We start from the raw sequence: 19,403 nt of genomic DNA, 5'->3' as shown, positions 1-19,403 counted from the left end.
TCTGTTATTACTTCTCTCTTGTTGCTGCTGACTCATAATTTCTCCGTCTTTTCCCTAAAATCATATTACTAACACTTTCTTAACCTCATAAATCTTGTAATGAAAGCAGGGTGACAGCTTTATTATTCTTATTAAAGGCAAAAGAACCATTCTACACTGTTATCTCATCTATTTTATAATGTTTCCTCACCAAAACATACCTGGAGATGTTTTTTTTTCCAATACACACATGCATATTTAGGCTGAGTTTTTATCTTTAACAAAAACACCAGCTCAGTTTTGCCGTCGGTGATGCCAAAGACTAGCATGTTGACAGCGCATTTCCATATTCTCGCAGGATAGCAATCTTTATAATCAGATGCAAACAAACAGCGGGATTATTTTTGCTGTAGAGATGCACCGATCCAGATTCAGTACAATATTAACCGATTTCAGTGCAGGGACGGAAAAGACTACTAATCCCATTTCTATTTTCTACCCCCTACCCGTTACCCCTTGAAACTCAGCAACAAGGGGTAAGGATTGAAAGTAGGGATGGGCATGATTAGCCGATTAATCGTTAATTGATCATTAAGAATTTTAACGATTATGTTCATTTTAATCGACAAATCAAATGCAGGATGCTGTACGTAGCGTAGGGTGACCAAACGTCCGTGTCCGGGGACAAACGGGTCCGTGCATGTAGCTCTCTGCACTCAGAAGGGGCGAGCAGACACAAACAGTCGGTCAACCTGCAACGTACTGAAGTGCAAATGCATATTTAACAATGTCGGGAAAAGTGGGAGGCCATGTGCACAGTGTACAAAGCAGCACATGTGTTTCGGTGTCCAGTGGGAAAAAGCTCATCAGGACCACGAAAACATGAAAAAGCTTTGCCAGGTGAGAGCAGCGCTATGTCGATGACGAGTTCCCACCTCCCACCCTCCGTACAGTGTCCTGGTTTTGACAAACGCAAATATGGTCACACTAACCTGTATTCCACTGAGTCGTGCCGCATCAGCGCAGTTTTTTTTCTTTGCTTAGTTTATGCAAATTAGCCATGCGGTTTTAAGTTTCGTTTCTGTGAGACTTGAGCAAATCTGCATTAAACATTATAATCTCAAAGGGGCTGATGTGGTTCTAGAGTGGTTACGGTTTATATGTCGTAAAGTTGAATTTATTTATGCAGATTATTAGTGCAGATAGTAATAATAATAATGATGATAATTTTAATATAAAAACGTTAATGATTAATCGATAATTGATCGTTAATTCTCCCGACGATCGATTAAGAAAATGTTATCGAATGCCCATCCCTAGTTGAAAGTAAACCTCTACGAATTGGGACACCCCTATAACAATCTCGTACGTCATCAGTAGTCTCCGCAGAGTTTTACGTAAGCAGACGCGATGAGCTTTTGCCAGAAATCCAACATGCCGTCTACGATTTGTGAACTCCTTTGGGCCTCTGTGGTCTGAGAAATTGCTCATACCGCTGTATCGGGAGTGTGCCTCTGAAAAATCTTCGTTTGGAGGGGTATATAGCCCTACCACTTTCCCCTACCCCTCTGCCATAACGGTAACTGGGACACCCCCACCCCTGCATGTGAACTCGCAAAACGGATGAAAGTGATATGACCAAGGGGTGTAATGTGATTCAGCTTTAGACTTAGACTTTATTGATCCACAAGGGAAATTATTTGGGCACAGTAGCTCACACATATATACAAACAATATAATATAATAACCAAGAGCAAAAATATAAATAGTAAAATAAATTCATATATATATAAGTAAATACAAAAATCACAGCTTTATACAAGAGGTCATAGGAAGACAGTGCAGCAATGATATGATGATTGACAACATAGGGTTATCTGTTACATAAGGGTGAGTTGTTGTACAGTTGTAGGGAGTATTATCTGTTACATAAGGGTGAGTTGTTGTACAGTTGTAGGGAGTATTATCTGTTACATAAGGGTGAGTTGTTGTACAGTTGTAGGAGTATTATCTGTTACATAAGGGTGAGTTGTTGTACAGTTGTAGGGAGTATTATCTGTTACATAAGGGTGAGTTGTTGTACAGTTGTAGGGAGTATTATCTGTTACATAAGGGTGAGTTGTTGTACAGTTGTAGGGAGTATTATCTGTTACATAAGGGTGAGTTTGTTGTACAGTTGTAGGGAGTATTATCTGTTACATAAGGGTGAGTTGTTGTACAGTTGTAGGGAGTATTATCTGTTACATAAGGGTGAGTTGTTGTACAGTTGTAGGGAGTATTATCTGTTACATAAGGGTGAGTTGTTGTACAGTTGTAGGGAGTATTATCTGTTACATAAGGGTGAGTTGTTGTACAGTTGTAGGGAGTATTATCTGTTACATAAGGGTGAGTTGTTGTACAGTTGTAGGGAGTATTATCTGTTACATAAGGGTGAGTTGTTGTACAGTTGTAGGGAGTATTATCTGTTACATAAGGGTGAGTTGTTGTACAGTTGTAGGGAGTATTATCTGTTACATAAGGGTGAGTTGTTGTACAGTTGTAGGGAGTATTATCTGTTACATAAAAGTGAGTTGTTGTACAGTTGTAGGGAGTATTATCTGTTACATAAGGGTGAGTTGTTGTACAGTTGTAGGGAGTATTATCTGTTACATAAAGGGTGAGTTGTTGTACAGTTGTAGGGAGTATTATCTGTTACATAAGGGTGAGTTGTTGTACAGTTGTAGGGAGTATTATCTGTCACATAAAGGGTGAGTTGTTGTACAGTTGTAGGGAGTATTATCTGTCACATAAGGGTGAGTTGTTGTACAGTTGTAGGGAGTATTATCTGTCACATAAAAGTGAGTTGTTGTACAGTTGTAGGGAGTATTATCTGTCACATAAGGGTGAGTTGTTGTACAGTTGTAGGGAGTATTATCTGTCACATAAGGGTGAGTTGTTGTACAGTTGTAGGGAGTATTATCTGTCACATAAAAGTGAGTTGTTGTACAGTTGTAGGGAGTATTATCTGTTACATAAAAGTGAGTTGTTGTACAGTTGTAGGGAGTATTATCTGTTACATAAAAGTGAGTTGCTATACAGCTGTAGGGAGTATTATCTGTTACATAAGGGTGAGTTGTACAGTTGTAAGGGTGAGTTGTTGTACAGTTGTAGGGAGTATTATCTGTTACATAAGGGCGAGTTGTTGTACAGTTGTAGGGAGTATTATCTGTTACATAAGGGCGAGTTGTTGTACAGTTGTAGGGAGTATTATCTGTTACATAAGGGTGAGTTGTACAGTTGTAGGGAGTATTATCTGTTACATAAGGGTGAATTTATCCTTCAAATCACTACTGAACAGCTTTTTATGAATAAAAGTTCAAATCTTATGAGATGTTATAGCACAGAATCGGTCCTATATAGTCTTATTACATCCAATTAAACAAGGATATCGACTGACCTTTACCGATATCATGACCTCTACCGATATTCAATACCAGTTTTGGTGTCGGTGGCCCTACTTATTTTTACTTTAAGGGCTGCTTATACAGTACCGGGGGGAACTGGGCTAAAACACATTTCAACTACCACTCAACTACACAGAAAAATAATCTGGTACAGCCACTGCTACATTAATCTTTGCTGTATTAAAGTAACCAACAACAACAAGGACTTAATATGTTATAAAAGTGGTCAGAACGTTTTGGCCATTGATCTGTATTTCACACTTCCACTTCACAGTTTTGTTCACAGTTTGGAGATTTGATCCCAGGAGTGTTTCTGTGAACAACCTTTTCTTTCTGTTTCTGTCTCTTTGGATGAGTTTTCTCTGGGCTCCCTGGAATCCCACATCGACCTGAAACACACAGACCAAAATCCTGTCTCAAGATCAGGAGAAAAGTACCGGTACACGCTATTGTACTGGTAATTCACAACTTTTGACAGATTGCCCCATTGGTATTAAAGTACAAGGGAAAATGAAGAGAACGAGTTTTTCATTTTCAAACTTTTTCTTGTACTTCTACTTTATAATGTAGATATTTGAAGGTGCATTGTGTAACTTTTCTGGCTTTTCTCCTTGGAAATGTTATTGCTTTGTCAGGAATGTTTCAGAGTTTTCACCAAGCCCTTGTATCTTCATTGAGCCCAAACCAGACCAAGTAGCTTGCAATGTCGGGAATAACCACGTTTAAGTAGAACGGTGCTACTAATGGCTCTTCATTCTCACTAATGGGTAATCTAAGTAAAGCAAAAGTCCATTTGTTAAGCGAGAGGTACTGAAGATGAGCAGGCTGAGCTCGCACTTTCTTGTTCTTGTGGTTTTACAGCAACATCACGTCTTGGTCGCTTTGCAGTGGAAGGTGTTTGTTGATGAACAGCTGGTGCCTTTCGCTTCGGCGTTGACTTTTTAAATTCGTAACTAAGGTTGAGCGAGGGATCGGGATTTTGCTTTGATGGCGCTCCACATACAAAATGTTTGCTGCAAACTCGGGATGATTTAGGTGGTCAAAGGTTTCCTTTTTCGTCCTTCCTGTGTATCAATACTGCCCATCGCCTTTCACTGTTTTTCAGTTCCGTTTGGAAGGAAAACAGTTTGAACAGTGGTTTGCAGTCACACAGATCTGATTCCCTTTTGTAGTTATGGAGTTTGCAAACTTCCGAAGCCCATTTTCCACTGTTGGGACATCCAGCAACCACACAATTACAATGTCCGAATAACTGTCCCATAACAAAAAATTTACAGTATCAGAACTAGAAACAAAAGCGATATGGTTCAAAAGACTGGAAAAGATCAGCTTTGACAATAGATGCCAATTTAGATAGATGGCAATTTGATGCTCACTTTTTCAGAGGATCCTTCCCAGTATGCATGGCACGATGACCGGAAGTCCAAAAATTCAGGATGCATGTACTGAGTTGAATGTGGTAGCGCGGTGTCAGGCAGTGGACAGACAAACATTATCAGCAGGAGTGGGGGGAGCTCAGGACAGAGCAGGACCAAGATGATTGGCTAAGAATTTGGGTGGGCGGAGTCTCTGCTCACCCTGACTTGTTGTTTCTTTCCCGCACACTTCAAGATAAATGAGACAAACTCAACGAGAATGCGACAATGGCAAAGAGGAGCCAGGGACATTCAAACTGGAAATACCGACACTATTTCTGCCTCTTTGGAATAAAGGGCAAGAATGTGTATGTTAAGTGTAACTGCGACCTGGGGGGAAAAAAAAAACCTGTCCGCATTTGCCTCAAGTAATTCGAATCTAATGAAGCGCCTCACATCGTCACATGCGAACACACCTCTCACTGCTGTTCACCCCGAGCCCCGGTGCAGTTTTTAGCGTGAGCTCGAGCGAAGACGCAGATGGAGCCACTGCATTAAAACAAGCCAAACTCGATTTTTCAGGCAATAGTACAGAACAGGAAAAATAACTGGATAATAACTTTGCTGAGTAATGAATTACTTTTACAGCTTTACTTTTACTTTATGGGGGAAGTGATTTGTAACGGTAACTAATTACTTTTTTGAAGTAAAATGCCCAACACTGGTAGCGTGTCAGATCTGTGGAAAGGCGACACCACTCACAGTCAGAAAGCCTGTTTTTTTAGGTATTTTAGAGCTATAAAACCATCTGTAATTGAATAAATGTAAAGTAGAGCTGTTTAATCTCCATCTCCATAGAAACAAGCAGGTGATGGACCCCCAACCAAAACGTTACATTGTGCACATAACCAAAAAAATAAATAAAAAAGTGACAAAAAAAGAAAATAATACCGCAGAATTTGACAGTGTAATTCCCAGGTGCATTTGTTATTGAGATAAAAAGATACACACATTTTATAATGTCCTAAAACTTTAATTTGCTTATAGATATTTCCTATTCTTACAATGATTCTATAATGACAACAACAGCAAGTATTCATTAAAAGTATGACTATCTTTTTAGGCTCAGTTAAATTTAATTAAGATTGTAAATTGTCTTTTTAATTGCGCAGCCCTTTAGAGGACTTTTGCCTTCCCTCTCCATGCTTGATATTTAGCACATGACTTTTACTTGTGATCCTTCATTACGGATAATAAAAGCTCAATAATCCACAATGGTCTGTTAAATTGCGAGGTTAAAGAGCAGTTTTCCCTTGGTCCAGTCATTTGTCATTAGCTCTGGTGCCTAGTTAAAGGTCATGTCTCTTACGTAACTGCAGTGACTGGGCTGTCTCCTGGCCCCTAAACCTCTCCCCTCTTCCCCCTCTCCTTCTCTCTCCTCCTATTTTCCCTGACGAGCCAGAACCACAAGCTTTGACAAAACTTTACAAAGAGCCGATCTGGAGCTGTATCCCGTCTCGCTGAGTTCAGAGGGTGTGATTGACAGGCAGGTTAACCAATCAGAGAGAAGCATGGTCCATTCGCATCAAAATAAACATGGCGGTTTACACTTTTATCTACTTTTGGGGTGAAAATGGGGATAAAATAAAAAATTTAAAAAAAACTTAACTAAATATTGTGTCTAGTGTTTACTTTTTACTGTTGACCAAAACATATTCTAAACTTTTGATTCATGAAAGTGTCCACCTTTGGCAGATATAACAGCTGAACACACTCGTGGCTCGTTCTTTTTACAATAGAAATCAAATATTCTTCAGAAAGTTCCCATAAATGTGTGGCACTTGTAGGTTTCTTGGCTTTTACTCTTCTGTCCAGTTGATCTCAAAACCAGCTCGATGGGGTTGAAGTCATGTTTTCAAGTTTACCATCTTGTTCTTTTTTCCTGAGGTAGTTTTGGCAGAGCTCGGACTTGTGTTTTGTATCTTCTATCTTTTTTAAACTCTGTCTATTCAGTTCTTACCTTTGCACCATTTCAAGCTCTTCATTGGACTTGCACGACTTGAATTGCAATAAATTACTGGAAAAATTAGGGTGTTCTAAAACTTTTGACTGGTAGTGTAGATCGATACATACTTTGTTTATGTGAAACTTTGACACAGTAAAGTATCAAAAATAAGGACTGAGAAACTATGATTTTTTTTTTACCAAATCAACAATCAAAGCGCCAAACTATTATTTATCCCAGGTACAAAAGTTATATTTTTTGTTATGAGTGTTATGAGAATTTTGGAGGGATGTATTCTGCATTTGAGAGACACGTGAAATTAGCGGCTGTAGTTGGATCATTTCAAGTTTGGATGGAGCATTTTCACTCTCTGTTGTCCAATTCCAGATCTTTTTATATTCCAAAAGAATGTAGAAGGGACTGGATGGTCAGACAACTTTCCCCTCCTCATTTTTAGACTTTGACAAACTTCATTGATGCACAAGGGAAATTATTTGGACACAGTAGCTCACACATCACAATATATTATAATAACAAATAGCAAAAATATAAATGGTAATAATACATTCTAAATAAGTAGTAGTAATTTGTTCTTTTGAATTTCAATTAAGAAGGAAAAACAATTTAACAAAACAGTTTGTCATTTCATTTTTCCATTTTACTCTCAAACAAAAAAACAGATTTTGATCTCTATTTCCAATATTTAATTAAATTTTTTTTCAAATAACACTAATCAAAAAACAGTCTCGATGCCTATTTTAATTTTGATATTTTATTTTCTCTGGTTTATTTGCCCCGGAGGTTCTGCAGCAGTGTCGACCATGGATCTATAATAAAAACTATTTTTATTATGGATCTATTGTGTCAACTGAACAAAGGAGAGTTTATCACTGCTACTTGTTTCTCGTCATGGAGTTCAACAATGACTTTCTAAGATGCGAAAGTAAACACGTCGCTGTTTGTCCACAAAATTGCAACGATTTTTCAGGTAAGTCCTTCCAGCTGCAGAACCTCCGGCGCAAATAAACCGGAGAGAATGAATTATCCAAATTAAAAAAGGCACAGAGACTATTTCAAATAACACCAATCAAAAAACAAACTTTAAATTAAAAATATTGGAAGTAGAGGTCGAAATTTGTTTTCTGGTGACACTAAAACGGAATAATGAAATAACAAACTGTTTTCCCATTTGATTGTTTTTCATTCTTAATTGAAATTCAAAAAAACGAATGGTACACAAACCTCTGTTACATAAGCGTGAGTTGTTGCACAGTTATATGGAGTATGGTATGAACGTAGTCTTGAATGTCTCACTATCTCTCCTAGGGTCCGCTGGGAATTCTCGGAGCTCCACTCAAATGAACTCTTACTCGGACAGTGGCTACCAGGATGCCAGCAGCGGGTACCACAGCAGTCAGACCCTGGGCAAGGGGGATCTCCGGATGCAGCACTCGTACCCCGGAGTTGGCACGGGCACGAGCACCAGTCGGAATGCCAGGGCGGAGGGCCAGACTTCAGCGCAGGTACGTGCCAAATTCACACATTCATTGGACACGTTATTAAATGCACCTGTGTCAGCGCTGTAAACGTTAATATCCATCAACACGTCGGACTCCAGAGACCAGTGTGTTCTGCCTCAGGATGTGACAATATTCAAATCTCCCAGCACAGACTTTTGTATCGTGTTATGGGGTTTTAATGCGCATTGTTATGAATTTACTTAGTGTGCAGCTGCTTGTGCTATTCTTCACTGGCATGTAAAGCAGAGATAGACATGTATATATAAGTTGGCCGATAGATGGGGCCAATATTTATATCAGCCTTATCTTTATTTTTATCAGCCTTTGTATCAGTCCTATTGGCTGACATTTTGTTTTGGTTGATCTGCGGCCTTAAAAAACACACACAAAGCTTTATATTGTCACGTTAATGCAAAGAGATAGCTGCACAAAACACGACTACACCACTCTCTCAGAGGCTGCGCTACCATTAAGCAACAATAAGCGGCTGCCTCGGGCCCCCGAACCTGGAGGAGCTCCCAGCCAATTGCCCTCAGTGCCACTAATGGTCGAGGCCGCAGAGCAATTCGATTTTCTCTCAATATGATATTAAATGAGAGTAGTTTACTACAAGTAAACAACATCAAAATAGAATCTGATTATCAAATCTTTTTTAACTATCAAAGCATCTCCCCCTTTCACGTTAGAATGGACTCGTCAGCTTGACCCTGATTTGAACATAATCATAATCATAAATAATGGATGTAAACAAAAATGTAATTGTACTAGCAAAAAAAATAAAACGACTTTCAGCTTTGGTTATCTAGTAGGCGACCGAACTAATAAGTTAGACAAGTTTCCAATCCACCCTAATTCAAACGAAGATGTGCATGGCTCATGAACAATAGAGAAAAACAGACAGTAAATAGTAAAAAAAAACAAAACAACAAAATGCATTATAGTGAGGGCCCCAAACTCAAGTTCGCCTAGGGCCCCCAAATTGCTAAGTCCACCACTGCACTCTCTTAAAGGTTGTATGGAGGATTTATTTTTTGTTTCAAATTGTTAATGAAAGTTTAAAATACCATTACAGAGATGCAGCAGCCTTGTAATTATGATGACCAAAAAAAAAAAAAAAAGAATGAAAATCTATCAACTGTGGACGTGTTGAGGCCAGATAAACATCAGCCAATAGAAAACGAGGCTGCCTCACTTTCTATTGGCTGTTAGGTTGTCAGTCAAACTCCCTACATTTCTAGTGTGACTGACTTGCCAGCGCACGGGGATTATGCAGTTTATGCAGCGGTTCTTAGAGGCTTTTTTAACTGTAGCTTCCTCGTAGTTCGCACGAAGTTCGTTGCGATGGCGGACGAAATCCACGACCAGTTCGCCGCGAAAGACCTCAGTTTTTGAGGTCGCTGAAGAAAAAGAGAAGGGGAAAAAGCAAAGCCAAACTGAGGTGATTCTTGGAATCTCTTCGAACGACTGCGTGAATGAAGCAGACGAAAAGTCTAAACTGATGTGTCGATCGCTAAATTCATTCTAGACAGGTCACTTCAACAGTAATTCTGAACGTCACTGGCTGTAAACAAATGAGATTTCTAGAGTAAGGAGGCGGGAAGAGGTGTTTCTACTGAGGGAGCTGGGGAGGAGGAAGGTGGTGTCACACGTGCACAATATTTGAAAAAGAACTGTCGCTGTATTTCTTTGCCCTTAAAAAAATCCTCTATACAACCTTTAAAGGTTTATGGTAAAAAAAATATAAAAGTGCTGTGGGTGACTTTGCAGTAAATTTAAATAACATAATTTGAGAAAAATTATAAAAATTGTCCCTATATATCGGCTCAAAAATATCGGCAGAGGTTATGGGTCATTGGTTGCACTGTGTTATAAACAATCGGTAATCGGTAATCCGTTTTAAATCTGTTCTCAAATTGAAAGTTCAGAAGTAAGCAAGAAGCAAGGTGACACTGCCGAAAAAGTGAGGAGCAGGGGGGTGCGCACAAAGAAGAAGTGAGGAGTAGAGGTCTGCAGAGATTCTGTGCAACCGTAGTTTTGCAGGATTGACGTGGTTCGGCGGGACGTGGTGACTGCCTTAACTATAAAGTGCTGCGGGAAACATTGGTAGTGTTTTGAGTGTCAAATTAGGAAAGTGAACATCTTTGAGTTGCCAGATTGTAGAGATTCCAACCAACTTGTTGGTGTCCTTGATACATGGCAGCTAAAGATAAGGTCATCTTGTTTCAAGTTGCCATTGTAGTAAATTGGAGTGCATACTTCTCTGCCAGTTTGCCATACCAGAGAGAAAAACATTTTTATACTCAGGAGTTCACCATTTGGAAGAGAACATATTGTATTTCCCTTGGTACATTTCTCTCTCTCTTTCTTTTTTGTTACACTATCACATTTTCAACAAGATGTATTAAGTTAAAATTGAGCACTCAGATAAAACTTGTCCATAGTTGTGAGGCAGGTGGTGACCCATTAAAATAGCTACACAATTGTAAGCATTTTGTGATCTATTCAGCGTAGCCTATATGGCACAAAGACATTCAGCGTTTAAAATAACCTGGTTTTAGATTGATTTACCTTTTATATACCTAAACCCTCTGCTCTGGTCTTTGTTGATTTAAAAGTAAAGCTACAAAACACCCTTATATACCTGTATACTACACGCTGTAAAACACAATATAAAAACACATAACTGCCATTGTTTGGAGCACTCTAACACTTGTAAACTGTAATTGCTATGATTTTTTCCCCTTACTGTAGCTATGTATGGCTACAGGGCACAGAAGGTACACGGTGCACTCTCCCACCTCATACAGGGCCGTACACAGAGACCACTGAGAAACCAAATGGCACTGTCAAACACAACAAAGGAGGGAGGGGCGGGACCATGGGGGAATAAACAAAACCTGGGCTATACTAGTACGTGCACACTGTGGGTTTAAATATAATCACAGGCTTCAGGCTATGGCCATTTTATCCGATTGGCACAGTGATTAATGGTGCATTACGTAACTTTTCTGGTGGAGGGTCCGTCAAATGTTTTTGCCGTGGTATTAAACATTTCTATCATCATGGAGCGCAAACTGGACCGAGTTACAGGTCAGGTCTGTGGAGAGGCGACCCCACTCACAGTCAGAGAGCCTGCTTTTTAGGTATATTTTGGCTATAACTAGGGCTGAATGATTTAATCTTTCGTTTTGGATCAAAAATCGTGATCTCAGACAACACAATTTTGGGAGCTTCAAAGCCATGTTTTTTTGCAGTGCTCCTAAAAAGCCCAATTTAAGAGTGAAGTATAGTTCTGCGTCGACTCAATGCACACTGCCGCCGTCACTTTGTTGCTGTCGTTTTTGATTTATGGATCTGTGTCGAGGCTAGGATTTAAACCTGGCGTTCGTGTAAAGTTTAACATGAACCATCTCCAAGGCCATAGAAGCACAGAACAGACTCACCATCGTCAGCACATCCTCTGTCACAGAAAGAACATACTTATTCCACTGCGTTGTGTCCTTTAGTTCGACAGAAACTGAACGCATCTGCAGTACAAGAAGCGAGCTGTTTTTTTTTTAGTGCTTATAGTTTATGTAAATGAGCCATGTGGGTTTAAGTTTAATTTCTGTAAAACGTAAACAAATGTACACAAAGCTGCATTAAACACATAATTACTCAATGTCTATTGAAATTGAAATGTATGTAGAGCGGTGGTAGAGAGGACCAATCACAGCCTTTATTGTCTGCATTGCTTCTCCTGGCGTCTGCATTGTTTCGACGTGTAGCTATAACCCACCTATAATTGAATAAATGTAAGGTAGAGCTGTTGAATGTCATACTGTGGAACATCCCACGCAGAGCAATGACATCTCCATAGAAATCAGCAGGTGTCAGATCCCTAAACAAAAAGTTACGCAGTGCACTTTTAAGCCATCCAAATCTAAATATTATATCTTTTGAATGGGCAAAGGTCCTCGCAAAATCCTTCACATCCAATGACAACACTACATTCTACTTGCCTGCATTGTGTAATTGAGTTGGTAAATATAAAGGCACTGTACCTGATTTATACTGTCTTATAAACAGGAAAAACAGAGCTAGTTAATTTTTGCAGCCGTCCATAAGTATTCCGTTCTTTCCTAACGCGTTCCCAGCATCCTACTTAATCACTGGGGTGAGTTTATAAGAGATTTTCTCAACAACACAGGCCAGAGTGGAGTAGCATAGACAGATTTGTGCAGTTTGAAAGCTACAGATGTTCACAGATTACATGTCTGTCATTTAAACTGCACAAATCTCTATATCTACATCAATCGATTTTTAATTTTAATTGTAGAACCAGTCTGAGTTAACAAGTTACTTATGTTTTATTCATGACCATAATTTTAGTTTTGCTGGAGTAGTTCGCCTTTACATTTTTGTCTTTCTTACCTTGATAGTTTTGGATAAATTCTTCATGAACAGAATATTTCCTTTGTCGATCTTGTTGGATGAAGATTTGGTGATGGGGCAGATTTATGAAGCTATTGGAAAATGCGTGAGATATTTCCATAGATATTTTGCCATAGAAAAGTATGAACCGGAAGTTACGTTTACATGACTCGTGGCACTTCCAGATGTTTTGAAAAAAGTCTATTCTGCACTTGTAAATCTGAATCACCTTGAATACGACAGAAAAGTATCATATTCACATTTTTGTCAGCCTCCACAAAATATCTTAATAAATATTGCACTGTGAGATGCATATTTTGAAAATATCGTATCAAGAAATGTGGATATTGTTCTATCTCATATAGTAAACTTCTCCACTTAACATTCTAAACTTGTCTTTCTTTTTTCCACAGGTCTCAGCGGTTACTTCAGCTGTCCCGGGCCGGGCCATGCGTAGAGTCTGCTCGGTCCCCTCCCGCTCCCACTCCCCCGCCTACACCAGCCCGTCACGTGGCTCCTCCCTCCGCACCTCCGTCAACAGCCCCTACAGCTCCCCCATCATCACCGAACCCAAACCCTTAACCAGCATCTTCTCCACGACTCTCCCGACTGTGCAACGCTCCAACACCACCTGCGCCGGCTCCTCCCCTTACGCCACACAGAAAAACTCCCCGTCAGGACTACGCCGCGTGGGGTCTGCGAATTCGAGAACGGGGAGCAGGAACACGTCGCCGTACCAAGCTTCTGCGTCATCCTCTGGGCGCATGGGTTCTCCGTTAACCATGGGCGAGAACGCCAACGCGCCGCTCACCAAGCAGCCGGTCCATTCGTCGTCTCCGGTGAGGGCGAGCATGACGGCGGTTCCACAGCACTACAGCTCCACGCTGCCTCGCTCCATGCTCCACAGCTCCGACCCATACGGACCCCAGAGTTATGATATTTACGAGAGGATGACGCGCCCGGATAGCCTCACAGGTACGGAGATCATAAATACTAAAATCTAAATGAAGATGACTTGAATTTAGAAAGTTTTTGTAGTTCAAATATGAAAATACATCTTATTATTATATTTAAGAAAAACAACAACACTTTACACTTAAAATAAGAAAAATAATCTAATATAGCATGAATTAAGAAAAAACACATTTCATTGGTAGATAATTTCAAGTGTCAAGTTGAAGCTACTCAAATAAAGTAAAATGTTCTTAATTTAAGTAATTTTAAAGGTGCATTGTGTAACTTTTCTGGTGGAGAGTCTATCAAATTATTTTCTCCGTGGAGATGTTATTGTTTTCTCTGGAATGTTTCATGGAGACCAAACCAGATCAAGTTACAGGTTTCTAGGAATTTATGGCCAATAAAACCACCTATACTGTATTTTTCGAACTATAAGCCACACTTTTTGGGGGAAATGTATTTTTTAAAATCAGAGATCAGGAACCGACATTTCATTTTGAAAGGAAAGTTATAGTAATAACAATAGAACAGAGAGTAACACTCTGTTAATGTAACATATGAACACTTCTTCAGATAACTATAGCATAAACAATTTAACATAAGTTTACCAAACGCTCAATCTCACTCCAAATCTTTAAGCCACTTCCGCTTCTGCTTAGCTGTTGTCAGACTCGGCATCAGTTAAAATTATTCCAGCCTTTCTGAATGCCGACAGGATGATTTCGGTTGTCTTTATGTTTCTTTAAATTTAAAATTTTCAGTGGTACAGAAGTAATGGTGCGATCGACTGACATGATCCCAGACTGGACAGTGGCTCTTTCTGCAGGAGACATGCGCAGCAGTAGTAGTAGCGAAGTGACAGTGGTACAGGAGTAATAGAAGCAGCAGATACTGACACACAAGCCTAGAGCATCTCGTAGCTGTCAGTGTGAAAATTTTAATATACAAGTCACACCAGAGAATAAGTTGCAGGAAACACCCAAACCATGAAAAAAGCTCAACTTATAGTTCGAAGAATAGAGTAATTTAATAAATGTATGGTAGAACTGTTTAATGTTGTTAATTCAGTTCAACATTCCAAGCAAAGGCATGACATTTCCATAGAAACAAGCAGGTAATAGACCCTCAACCAAAAAGTTACATAGTACAGCTTTAACTTACCTAGGTACTGCTTTATGTGGCCTATTAGAAAAGGCCAGCGGTCGGTTCAACTCAATCAGGCTTTAAGGTCAGTAGGCAATCGCTTATACTGTCTGAAATGTAAATACAGAGACGGTAAATGATCACAGCTGAAGCAACAATATAAATAAAGATGTGTAGGATTCCCAGTGAGATGCATTATTCATCAAACGCAAGCGACCTCTCCGTAAAGCTCGCACTGCGGTTTAGAGGCCCATGCAAATTTTAAGATCTTACAACAAGGGCAAAATCAGGTGACACATTTGTTTAGTCAATGGGAAATGATAATAACACTAGACTAAATATAATTCTTAATGGGGATGAGTTAATTATGAGTGTTAATCTTGATTTGGATAGGTCAGGACTAGTTGCTTGCCAATGAGACTATTATTGAGGAATATGAATGTTCCATCTGCTGTGTTTCCTTTGACAAGAAACAGTAAATTAATGAATTTACCAAAACTATTAGAATCACAACAGTACCATATTTTTCGGACTATAAGTCGCTCCATAGTATAAGTCACACCAGCCAAAAAAATGCGTAGTGAAGAAGAAAAAAACATACACAAGTCGCACCGGACTATAAGTCACGCTTTTTGGGGAAAATGTATTTGATAAAATCAGAGACCAGGAACCGACATTTCATCTTGAAAGGCAAGTTATAGTAGTAACAATAGAACAGAGAACAACAGACTGTTAACGTCACATATGAACAGTTCTTTAGATAACTATAGCTTAAACAGCAGAACAGAACAAGTTTACCAAACTCTCGATCTCACTCCAGATCAATAAATCTATTGAATTCTTCATCCTCGGTGTCACTTCTGAGCAACTCCACGACCTCCGGAAGTAAACGGAGCGCTGCTTCCTTTTCTGTGTAGCTGTTGTCAGACTTGGTATCAGTTCTAGTTAGAATTATTCCGGCCTTTCTGAATCCCGATAGGATAGTTTTTGTTCTCACTGAAGGCTTTGTCGATCCATCCAGTGACTTCCAGGAAAGTTGCATGGTGCATCTTTCCAATGACCGTGGAGCTATGTTCTCCATCCCTGCCTTTCTGTCAGTCCCTCACAAGTTTTTCGCTTACTCCAAACTTTCTTTCTGCTGCTCGATTACTGTTTTCAGCTGAATATTATATAACTGCGACTTATAGTCCGAAAAATACGGAAGATTTAATGCAGGTTTCTTCTTCTTTTTTTTTTTTAATTAAAGCCACAGTATGTAACTTTGCCAAAAATGTGTCTGTTTTTAGTTGTGTTAATTGGACTGAAAAACATAAGAAAGTATCCATCCTTACTGTGAGCAGGCTTTGATCTTTACAAACTTGACTTTTATTTAGCCTGGAAGGGTCTCCTCCTGTTTGTTTACAGGAAAATGTTGTTCCTTTGGTTATCTCCTTGGAGAATATTCCCGAAGTTTGTTTTTTAACTTCCATGGAATAATGCAGGCAACATGATACCTCTAGAAAGTTACATACTGTACCTTTTAATGTATATGATGTAAATATATATGAACTTAATACTAATACATAAAAGTTTTACACAACCTAAATAAAATTGCATAGACATAAATCAACCTCCACCATAGTGACATTACGTCTATATAAAATACACTGTCAGCATACTGCAGTTATTATCACAAGGTTAGTACTGTTTTGTGCTTGACTTCACGCTGCCCCGGGGATCTCCTCAGACGCCCTGCTGGATGCTGACGTTCAAGGTGAACCCCCCCTCGCCTCTTCCCTTCTCCTCATCCCCTCTTTTTATTGGTTCCTTTCATTTGTGGTGTGTGGTGCATGTCATTGGCGTACTCCTGTGTCATTAGCATCTGAGTGTGAAAGCGGGAGGCAGAGGTGGCAGCACTCACAGCAACAGGTGTGAGCTTTATAAACAATCGTTGGAGCTGGTTCTGGCCTTGAGTGTCGACCATTAGCTCTCGTTTAAGTGCTGGAGGAGGCTTTCTGTCACTGTTGATGAGATTCACCTTGTATGACTTTGTGACCAGAAGAGACAGAGGATACACTGCATTAAAACAGATGTTGCAGTAGTTTTAGTCTTGCTTAAAGTGCCTATGACAAGTTGAACTACTTATTTTACTAAAACACTCTTTTTTTATTTTATTTATTTATTTTTTATGTTTTATTTTATAAAATGTTTTAAATCCTTTTTTTAGGTTAAAATTTGTACTTCCTGGTTGAAAATCATTAGCCTGATTTATTGGCCGATTTCACTTTGTGGAAACTGTCTGACTGTATTAGGATTCATTCGCTCGTCGATAGGCAGGCATTTTTTAAAATTTAACCAATCGCTGCTATTTGGCCGTGACGTACGTAATGCATCGGAACGCTCAGTGCTGTCCAAGTAATTGCCGGCACAACAGCAAACAAAACTGAGAATGAAAATCCTCGATCTCGGGAAACATTGCCAACACAGAATGTTTGGCTTCATCTACATCCATCTCGACGCTTTGTTTACTGTTGTGCTGTATCACAAAAGGGACCCAGACAGGCGCTTGAGTTTGACGTCATGGCTTCACAGCTCTTCGCTGATTGGTTGGTGCGTGGTCTACAACTTCCAGGGTTCTTGCAAACCGTTTAGTGCATTCATGTCCAAACTATGGCCCGTGGGCCAAATGCGGCCCTCAGACAAATTTTTCTTGGCCCTCAGGCTTCCAGGAGAATTGGCCCAAAGTACCTTGCATCAATGAAAAATTTACTTTTTATTGCAAGTTTTTTTGAAAATGTACCTTGATAAATATTTAATATATAGTGTTTGGTTTTGAGGATCTTAGCATGAATAAAGGACTGATGGCTCATTCTAATGTGCTAAACATGCACATATTTCAATTATTCACTGTATTTAGCACCAGTCTATGGCCCTCGATCGGCCCTCTGCTTCATGTGGCCCTTGATGAAAAAAATTTGAACACCCCTGGTTTAGTGTATTCTGATTCCTGATCTAGTCGCTGGAGTGAAATGAAATTGAGCGGCCTCGGTGGCACCAGCCTGGCTAGAAAATCATCACACTTGGGAATTCCATAACTGTTACCTAGCAACCATGCTGTACACAAGAGCAAAACTCCTCTAATGTAAACAGAGATTATTATTTGGTAAATAAAATTACAATAAAACACCTTTATTTTTTTAACTAATGTTTAAAACATTGGGAAACATTGTTTATTTTGTGTAAATTCTTCTGAACTTTTGGACAAAATTCTCCCAGTGTGATGTTATAAATACTGAACTCTCTTTAATAGAACTTTATAAAACTTTCCTGTAGTTTTCAACATATTTTTCAACTTTTCTTTGCAAACTGCTTCTTGATTGGTATAAAACTATATTTTACATGTACAACCCGTATTATCCCACCAAATTAAGCCAAAATTAAAGAATAAATCAGAACCTTTCATACGCACTAGGCCCTGTATTTTTACCGTTTTCAAACTGTGAAAAACAGAATTTGTTCGTTTTAGACTGTTTGTAGTGGTCCAAATGTATTACTTACTTTCCAAATGCGTTCCCAACATTTTAATTATTCACCACAAGTTTGGCCATCACTCTACTTGTAACAACTAGCATGCTAACAGTGCACCATTGTTACTTTGTCCTTTGCAGACGATAAAAACACTTGCATGCAAACAGCTCACCGCAGTCTCATTTTGACCAAGATAAATTTTACTTAATTACATGAAAAAGTGTTTTTTTTTTTTTAGCAAGACACTTAAGCAAGAGTGGAATGTTGTTTTTAATTTAAGATGCTTCTTTTGGTCATGGTTTATCGGCTTGATTATGCGTTATATATTTCCAAACATTTATTTACAGTTGGGAAACGGAGTAGATTAATGTTGAACAATCCTACTATTATTTTTCTATAGACATTTTTGTAACACATGACCAGTCACGGGCGTCTTTCTCAAACACCAGCACTAGCAGCTTTTCGCTAACATTTCTTTTGTGCTCCATAATTCCACTGTAATCAAATCATAAATCTGTCTGGAGTTTAGAAAATAATTTGAGTCTCAGAAAGCCAGTCAGCTGCATCCATTGTACGTGTTTGTTTGGCTCCAAAGCGGGCACACGCCAGGCTGCCAGCGCCACCCTCCATCTCCCATGTGCCAAGTGTAATCTGTTAACGCCAGAGCAGGGGCTGAGGGGGAATTAAATGACTATAACACACAGAACGTGCAGGGCCATTCATCCTCTATAGACAGCCCCGGTATTTTTCTCTCCTCCTCCTTCTCCACAATTTGCAGATGCTGTTTGGGAGGAAGTGGCTGCAGCTCGTCACTCTTGGGGACAAAATGAAAAGGCAGGAAAGATTTGTCAGTTATACCTTGTTGTGTCGGTATGAATGATATCGATAATGGGTCCGAGATGCGGATAGAAACTGTACAACATCTCACCCTTACGTAACAGATAACCCTATGCCCTGTCAATCATCGTATAATTTTTGCACACTTTTTCTATTTTATTTTGACTTGTCCATATACTTATTTAGAATTTGTTATAGGCTCTATTCACGTTTATTCTGCCTCCACTAATGTTTAGGAACTAAC

At 39.3% G+C, this 19,403-nt stretch overlaps 1 protein-coding gene across 4 annotated transcripts in view; it reads left to right on the top strand.

Moving 5' to 3' along the window:
* Window positions 1–19,403, top strand: part of LOC110166534 (plakophilin-4) — a 223,403-nt gene that overhangs the window by 115,571 nt on the left and 88,429 nt on the right. For all 4 annotated transcript variants that reach the window (XM_020931788.2, XM_020931786.2, XM_020931785.2 and 1 more), the window contains 2 exons: window positions 8,109–8,305; window positions 13,129–13,690. In XM_020931788.2, the coding sequence (XP_020787447.1) occupies window positions 8,109–8,305; window positions 13,129–13,690 (759 nt within the window). The remainder of the gene's footprint in view (window positions 1–8,108; window positions 8,306–13,128; window positions 13,691–19,403) is intronic.

The sequence above is a fragment of the Boleophthalmus pectinirostris genome, unplaced genomic scaffold (assembly GCF_026225935.1).
Source record: "Boleophthalmus pectinirostris isolate CB_2022bp ecotype Guang Dong unplaced genomic scaffold, ASM2622593v1 HiC_scaffold_1, whole genome shotgun sequence".
Lineage (NCBI taxonomy): Eukaryota > Metazoa > Chordata > Actinopteri > Gobiiformes > Gobiidae > Boleophthalmus > Boleophthalmus pectinirostris.
Note: the sequence above shows the minus strand (reverse complement) of the source record. Positions and strands in the feature narration are given on the sequence as shown.